Source organism: Grus americana, chromosome 4, assembly GCF_028858705.1.
Source record: "Grus americana isolate bGruAme1 chromosome 4, bGruAme1.mat, whole genome shotgun sequence".
In the NCBI taxonomy this organism is placed as follows: domain Eukaryota; kingdom Metazoa; phylum Chordata; class Aves; order Gruiformes; family Gruidae; genus Grus; species Grus americana.
In genome coordinates, this window is record NC_072855.1 from 36,257,136 (window position 1) to 36,265,749 (window position 8,614).

An 8,614-nucleotide genomic window follows, 5' to 3' on the forward strand; every position below is an offset into this window, starting at 1 on the left:
GAAAGACAGGGAGGAGATGACAACGGGAAGAGGGGACCAATGGCAGCGAGCGATTGGGTGACCCCTGCTGCCCCTAGGGGAGGTGTGTCCGTCGGGCGGGGCCGCTCGGGCCTCCCCGTGCGACACCGGCGGTGCCGCGCCGCGCCAGCGAGGCCCGCCCAGCCCCGGCGGCGGTGAGGGGGAAGGAGGGGGGAGATCTCCGCGCGCCGCCTCCGCCGCAGTGCCCGCCATGGCGGCCAACGAGGACCAGGAGGTGAGCCCCGGGTCCTGCCCGCGCTGGGCGGGGAGGCCGTGAGGCGCCGCTGCCTGAGGGGAAGCCGGCCCAGGAGATTCCCCCGCAGCGGACCCGGGGTCGGGGAGGGAGCCTCCGTGTGGGGAGAAGGGCCTCAGAACGGGTCACGGGGAGCGGGAGGGAAGAACCGGCCGCTGGAGCGGGCGGGGAGGAGGGAGCCGGGCGGCGGCGGGGCTGGGGGGGGGACGGGGGGGAGGGCGGGAAACCGGCGGGGCCGTGCACAGCTTCGTGTTCGGGCTGAAATCGGTAACCCCCTTCTCTGCTCCCTGCTGCAGATGGAGCTGGAAGCGCTGCGCTCTATCTACGAGGGAGATGTATGCTTCAGGGAGCTTAGCCCGGTTTCCTTCCAGTACAGGGTAAGGCAAGGTAAAGGGCTGCGAGTCGCGGCAGCGCAGGCTTCGCCTTGAAGTCACTCTGCTGCATTGTAGTTGGCATACCAGGGTTTTTCTAAAACAAATGGGTATTCCACGGGCAGTAAAGGCTAGATCTGTACGCCATTGTCTCAGGATCTTTGGTACGATGATGCTTGATAGCTCAATGCATAATATTTAGGAACCTGCTATCAGCGTGGGTTTATTATCCCTTAGCTAGGCATCCTACTTACACATCTGTGTACTGCATAGCCAGAAATGTCAAGCTGGCTGAAGGATTACCCAGCATGCTGGGTAATAATTAAACTAGCTGGTCAGAAATATCACTTATGCAGACTTTTATATGTAAAACTCTGAACCTCCCTTATTGCTCAGTTACAGGGTTCTAGTCTCTTGTCCAGAGGTAGCTGACATGCCTTGTGTAAGTGCTAAAGAGGAAATCCACAAAATGTGCGCTGATACAATCTGTTCGGTGGAGACATACAGGTAGTGCTGAGCTTGAGATATGTGATTAGATTCTGGCATGAAAATTCTTGCCTGCTTTCTCAGATTTAAAGACCTGGAAGTTCTTCTGGGCATGGACTGAAGCAGATCTTTGGATGGCCAGAGAACTTTACTGATGAAAACTTAGGCAGCCATGAGACAGAAGGGAGACTTCTGTAAATGCCATATCCCTGTAGTGGGGAGGAGGCACGTAAAATAACCTTTTTGTGACTTCTCAAATAAATTCAGAATAACATCAGTAATTGTAACGAGATAAGTTGATTTAATGAATAGCACTTGAATCCCATCCATGTGAGTGCCGCCTTCCTTCACTGATAGGACTGTTATTAGTAAATTTAATTTCCTCAAAAGAGCAAATGTGACATGCGTACAAGTCTACAGTGTATCATTCTACATTTAACTAGCTTTGGTCCTTGCTAATTTTTATTAGACAAAAAATAATTGTCAAAAGTTAGAACTCAATTTGAATACTGTAAAACTTAGTGTCAGATGAAGGCAATCATGCATCTTTCCCATGAAGAAGAATTTGTATTACAAGAAGGCATAGTGCAAGTAAGTGCATGAGAAGGCAGAAAGAATTAGTATGCCATTTTTCTGAGCCTCATATGTCTCGCACATGTCTCACATACAAAACACAGCTGTTTTGTAATCAAGTAAGGCTACCCAGTTTTTAGATTGCACTAGCACGGAGGAGCATGGTCACGCAGCTTTCTGTATGGATTTGCTCAGTGCACAGACAGTGCTTTCCTAAGAGAAGAACTCTGTAAACCATACCACTAGTTCTTTTCTTGGCAGTGGTGGGAATTGAACTGCAACACTGTAGATGATGTCTTGATAAATGTTGCAGATTCCTGATTTATTTATTTACTATTTATTCATTTCACCTCTAAACCAGATGCTTCTGAATGTCAGTTAGTACACTCTGCTGAAACAGACACTGTAAATAAAAAAGCACTAACTTTTTTTCCTTTTTTTTAAAATTTTGAAGTACATTAGCCTTACCTTGATAAGGACTTTTTTTTCTGGCTACACTTCATTCAAAGGATTTGATGAAGCCAGATTTTGACTATTCTAAAATGAAGGAAATAAGGGAGAATTTTTGTGTGGTTTTAGAATACGGATTTAACCAACTTTGTTGTACTAGTCTTCCAAATCCTTGTGTGAAACAGTTATTTCTGTTTGTATAGTATGCCTTTGGTAGCATCTGTACTAGTTTTAAATTAAAAAAAAAAAAATCTTTTTTATTTAACATAATTATAAGGATTGCATATGTAATTTGGGTTCACTAGGTTGTTTTGATGTGCATGATTATTTATATTAATGTGTGCCTTTTTAATGTTATGGTTTTTATCCAGTCTTATTCTACTAACTTCTTAAATCTTTTACTACTCATTCTTTCTTACAGTGAAATAAAGTATCTATAGGGATGAGACATAAATATTGAAATTCTTATCTGTTATTTTTGCTATCTCAGGTCACTAGTTTATCGTTGTCTTTATTTCAATGCTGGCTTGTGGTTTGTTTTCATATTGCTCTGAGCTTGGATGTGTGTGGGGAAAAAAAGAAGGCTTCATCTTTTCTGTTCTCATATATGGTTGTATAATATTTGGCTTGCAGATGCTACAAAGTAGATTTTAAAACCACGTGATTAAAAAAAATAATAAAGAGAGCTTTGAAGGTTTCTGCTGCTTTTCCTAGGATGAAAACTGCAGGTAGAGGTTAATATTGATGTCATAAATTTAATGCTTTTTCTAGATAATGGCTTTATTTTCTAACTGATAATTTTATGAAAATAGTTGTTACTTAAGGAATTTGGATAGTCTTAAAGAAATGAAAGACTTGCGTATTGGCATTGTAATCCTTAATAAGTGACTAGAAACTGTTGATTTATAAAGCTGGGGTTTTTTTCTCCTTCAGATAGGTGAAAATGGAGATCCCAAAGCCTTTCTAATAGAAGTTTCTTGGCCGGAAACATATCCACAAACAGCACCAGTCATATCGATGGATGCTTTCTTCAACAACACAATGTAAATATTTATGACAGCTTCACTCCCTAGCTTTATATGTGGGGGGGTTTTGGTTGACAAGCTTTTCTTCATCTCTCTGGATTATAGTTGATTTTTTTGGTTTCTTTTAGATCTTCAGCTATTAAGCAAAGTATATTGGATAAGTTAATGGTAGAAGTTGATGCAAATCTTGGAACTGCTATGACATACACACTTTTTGAATATGCCAAAGATAATAAAGAGTTGTTCATGGAAAATCAGCCTGTTAACACTGTGGTACGTAGATGAATTCAGATTTTAATCTCTTGCTTTTAAAACTGAAAAAAATCGTTATTACAACTGTAAATACTTCATAGCTCTGTTTTTAAGTTGTTAATTAGTGTATTGGGTATACTGATGTTAGTGGCTAAACAGTGACACACAGAGTATGGTGCCACAATGCTCTGTGGTCTTAATTGTTGTATTTAATTGTTATTTTGCTGTTATACCAAAATGTTTGTGGACTGCAGTTCTGTCCCACAAAGTAACATAAAAGTGGAGACTTGGAGCAGAAGCAAAACTAAAGAGAGCCAGAACTGAGATTAAAGGTGTCTGCTTGGGGGGTAAGTTACTGCAGCCTTCCTGGGTTGCAATAGATTGCATAAGTGCACTTCTAGGGTCTTGAATGAGTCAGGCTGGGTCTATTTCTGTGTTGTGTAAGGACTTTATTGGCCATTGTGGTACTGCAGATTGGCTTTGAGGAAGAAGGAATGGTTTCCATGTTTGGAAAGTCTGAATCCCTTTAGACTAAATCACGCTCCATGATTAAGAAGTGTAAGAGGTGCCCTTTGCAACTCTGAAAGGGAATAATTCCAGTCCCCAACACGTTTTTTAAAACTACAGTCATGATGATATGTTGATTAAAAGCTGCCGACTGCTGACAGCATTGCTTCTTTCTGACAGTCAAGATATTTCAGTACGTCAGGCTCGGTAATCACACACAGAGGTGTCTGTGGCACTAATATGTAAAATATTAACAACCATTTTTATCTTTCTCAGACTTCAGTAAGCAATAGTATTGCAATTGGAACTCCTGATGTGCCATCAAGTAAGAAAAAAGAGAAAAAGGAGCAGTTATCCAAAACCCAGAAACGAAAACTAGCTGATAAAACAGGTTTGTTCACTATAATATTGTTTTGTTTGAGCAGTATGAGAATCCAAATTTTACAGCAGTGACATCTCGCTAGAGTCAGAATCAGTAGTCATTTGTTTAGAAGATTAACTACTTTAAGTCCGTGGTCTCTGTTTTTGCATGTTTGAGATTAATTATTCTTGTCTAAGATATTAGTTTTGGTCAAAACAACTTTCTATAGAGTAGGGATTTCAAGTTGTCATTTGTTTTGTTTTATTTTTTTATTTCCATTTGTGATGAGTGAAATTTAAAAAAAAATACTTGTGGGAGGAGAGCATTTGGGACTTCTAAAAATTAACTTCCAAAAAAAAAGACGTGGTTTATTGATGGGGCCTCGTAAATAATTCATGTTATTAAAAATGTACTTTCTAAATGAAAATACTTGTTTTGGAACCCAAAATAAAACGTTTATTTTAGTTTGTATCCTGAAAATAGAGGTGCTTCTGCAGATACTTCATGCTTTGAATTACATGGTAGGGTTTTGATTGAGAAGCATTCAATATTTCAGCTAATCCTGCTGATGACTTTTATGTGTTCAACCTTAATTTTTAATAGTGATCTGGATAATACTATCCTATTGCAGCAATAAGTTGTACCCTGTGATAACAATTTCTGCATGTAATTTACCAAACCTAATGTATAATTGGCAGATTAAATAAGTGTTGACTGTATAAAGGAAAAGTTGCGTAAAATTGTGTTCTTCGACAGAATGCATCTTTGCTGGTCAGCCCAGCTGATGTTGGAGTTGCCTTCTAAATTAAATGTCAGATGGAATGAGGTGTTTTTATTTAAACAATTACTTTGAAGAACAAGATGTGTTTAAGACATTAATGTCTATTTTTGTCCTTGTGGCTTTGTAGTGGAGAAATTAAGGGGTTTAGATCTTTAGAATTTTGTCTGTTGATTTTAAAGAAAGATAAAGATTCCCTTTAGCTTGCCTGTTGAAAATAAAACCTTCTTATTCTGCAGATAACAAAGGGGAGCTTCCGCGAGGATGGAACTGGGTGGACGTAATTAAGGTAACATGACTCTATTATATCCAGTATTATCAAAATACTGCATATGTACATTAAAAATAATTTGTACTTATAGGTGAAGAAAACTAATCTGATTTTTTTTTTCTTGCTTTTCTTCCTAACTTTGTTTGGATTTGACTGTCTGATTAATTTCTGTATGCATCCAGCATGTAAGTATTTTCAAGTTACCTTTTTTTAACCCTAAAAAGATTTCCAAGAAATAGTAAGACCTGTTGCTCATTTTGAATTCTAATTTACGTATTTCTCAAATGCTTTAAAATGCTTAGTCCTTCTGAATATTAGAGTCAGAAGGACTTTGATTCCTCTTTGACCTTCATTGGTTTAGTATTTCTTTTTTACTTATTGAGCAATTACATTTTAATTTTATTATAAGAGAGTTTTGCTAGCCAAATGCACTGCAAATATTCTGTCGTCTTATGGCAACAAGATGTAAAGTAAAGTTAGCGGTGCTGCCAGGTTCTGGAGGGCAGTGGATAAGTAAGCAGAAAAAGGGAGCTGTGCCACGTGGGAGCACCTTGCTGTCTCCTACAGGCCTGAGTGTTCTCTGCCCCAACCCCTCCAGTGAATAATTCTTTTCTACTTGCTCCCTCAGCATTGATTTTTCCACCCTCTTGTCTTTGCTGATTCAGTGGAAATCAGTATAGCTGCTTGACAATTTTGAAAGCAAACTATTTTATGTTTTGCAGCTATAAGTAATTCTCGGTGTAAGACCTAACACCGGTTCCAATTGTTAAATAAGAGCAAGTAAATGATGATGGTGGGTTTTGGACAGATCCTTCTGAGTTAAAAGTGGCTATCCGTAGTGGATGTCTTGGATTCCAGATAGGTTTCAGGATAGATGCACTACATTTAACCATTATAAACTTAGCTTTAATAAAGAGAGAAATAGTAAGTTCATGTCTCTCTTTGTATTGTTTAAATTTCTATATGGGAATTCTCTCAGAGATGTGTGAGGATACTTTTTCCATTGCTTCATCTTTTTTATTTTGGAGAGCTGGTGACGGAGTCTTCAAATGAAATAGAAACAGTTCCCTGAGGTTTTTCTGGGGTTTTGTGTTGATGTTTTTTTAAAAATTGACTTTCGCATTCAGGAAATAAGCTTATTTAGTGTTTAAGCTTAAGAAATAATTTTTGATGCTTTTCAGTCTCTTGGTACAGTAGCACAATCAGTCTGTATTATTAATTAAATATACATGTGTTCTATGTAAGATGGAGATAATGTTGTTCTTGTTTTCTAATAAATGGAATGGCAGTCTAAACTTTGAATACTTTCTTTTTGTGTCTCTTTTATAGTTAAGCAAAACTGGTTCTAAAGATGATGAATAAAGGACTTTGGTACAAGGAAACTCCACCTTTTAATACAGTGCAATTTTGGGTCACCATCTTTCTCTTAATAACTTTCATATTTGTTGAAGTAAACATTTTATAAAGCTCAATTTCCTAACTCGCAAACCTAGTCATACAAGTTTATCTAGAGACTATGTGGTCTTCTTTGGAAAAAAAACAACAAACTTGCCTTAAGTGAAGGTTAGAATGTGACAAAGGATATAGAGAGCCAATGTGGTGAAGTGAATAGTGCTATATGCAGTGTTTATTAATTTATATTTTACTCTGTAGTAAAATCCTGTTATAGTGAACCCAACGATACTGTAAACGTTTCCTGATGGTTTTATTCCAATTGAAGAAAAAAGCACTATAACAGTGATTGGTCACTTGACAGCATAATTCATCAAAATAAATTATTCCATGGAAACAAGACCTTTGTCATTTGTTTATCTAATATGAATGTAGAAGCAGAACGTAAAAATTGTTACATTGCAATACAGACTAGAGCTTGTGGTCCCATTTTCACTGGTTACTGGCTGAAATAGTAAATTCTAGGAAAGCAAGGCTAAATATTCTAGTTTGCTCAAAACTGAGTGGTTACAGCAGGAGTATGTCTTCTCTATTCTCTGCGGTATCCATCTATTAGTCTTTCTCCTGTGTCCATCTTTACAGAAGGTCGGATGTCTGAGGGGAGAGAAAAGTGCTTTCTTGCATGTATCTCTGTGAGTGCTGGGATTTTGTAGCTCGCTCAGTGGAGAAATGGGCATCCCTCGGAGGGGTTTGCTGACGGACTGGTGGGACAGTGGGAAGAAGTCAGCATTCTGCCAAATGTGTTGGGAGAACTTTTCGGTTTTCCTCATCTGCTCTCTTGTATCAGAAAGAGAAGTCATCCTTACTATATGAATGGTTACTGAATACAGGATGCCTTAATGTCCTTTATATTTTTTGTTTGTTTTGAGATGAACTTTAATAAATGCCTATTTATCTGCTGTGGTATGTGGTGGTTTGTTGTGTTTTTTTGACTTGTGTATTGCCTACTGCACTTCCAGGGCCAAGTTTGAATTTGCGAAGGATTTTTTATTACAAAGAAAACATTCTTAAAAATTAGTGGAAGAATTATATCTTCCCTCTTTTGGTATATGTTTACATGTTCTTCAGGGTAGCAGTGTTTGTTATTTAATGTGAGGGTCAGTCAACCTACTGAGAGTCATAGGAGAATATGTGTTACGTTGGCTGAATACATGCAGCAAGTCCAGTGTCTGTTTGAAAGAGTGCACTCTGCTGCACATGGTAGGTACGGCATTCAGTGAGAGGGATGTTGGAGGCGCAGGCCGGATGATGGGATCAGCGGTGCTGAGATAAGAGCCCATGTAGCCGGAACAGAATAGTTTATGTGGCTGTCATATAAGGACTTCAGTTGATGGAGTGGAAGTGTTTATGCTACTGCCTGTGTCAAGAGAGCTTATGTACAGCATGTTAGTACAGTTGTCTTAAATTCTTTAAATATATTGCAGAATTACTACTTGTCCTCATATATAAAAGGAAAAAAAGTTACATGAAATGTAATTGCAGGTGAAGGAAAAAAAATTTGAGTTTGTTCTGTGCTTTTCATTCTTTTGAAGAGACTGTGGAGATCTGAAAGAAACATGTTCTGTACTGCTGTCATCCAACAAGAAGCTGTAGTTTTTATTGAAACACTTGAGTTACAGTTGGTAAATATATGTGCTTCTTCAATAAGGAAAATACTATTAATCATTACAGAATTCTTAATTTCAGACAGTTGTGATTTCTTTTTGAACTCAGCTCACATTTAGTAAAAGCTAGTAAAATACACCAGGTAGGACTTCTTCCAAATGATGCAGTCTTGCCTTTGACATGAACCGGAGGCTCATGGCTGCAATTTCAGC

The 8,614-nt window shown here is 38.6% G+C and overlaps 1 protein-coding gene across 1 annotated transcript; it reads left to right on the plus strand.

Moving 5' to 3' along the window:
* Positions 1-92: 92 nt before the first annotated feature.
* Positions 93-7,700, plus strand: RWDD4 (RWD domain containing 4). Its single transcript, XM_054823735.1, has 7 exons — positions 93-253; positions 568-648; positions 3,085-3,194; positions 3,305-3,449; positions 4,212-4,326; positions 5,314-5,363; positions 5,528-7,700. Exons 1-7 carry the CDS (start codon positions 230-232, stop codon positions 5,582-5,584), a joined length of 582 nt encoding a protein of 193 aa, XP_054679710.1. The 5' UTR covers positions 93-229; the 3' UTR covers positions 5,585-7,700.
* The last annotated feature ends 914 nt before the right edge of the window (positions 7,701-8,614 follow it).

Excerpts from the sequence above, each read along its gene's own strand:
- RWDD4 (XM_054823735.1), top strand. The coding sequence starts at position 230 with ATGGCGGCCAACGAGGACCAGGAG. Across the intron at positions 3,450-4,211 it reads ATCAGCCTGTTAACACTGTG|ACTTCAGTAAGCAATAGTAT; the intron begins GTACGTAGATGA and ends TATCTTTCTCAG. Across the intron at positions 4,327-5,313 it reads AAAACTAGCTGATAAAACAG|ATAACAAAGGGGAGCTTCCG; the intron begins GTTTGTTCACTA and ends CTTATTCTGCAG.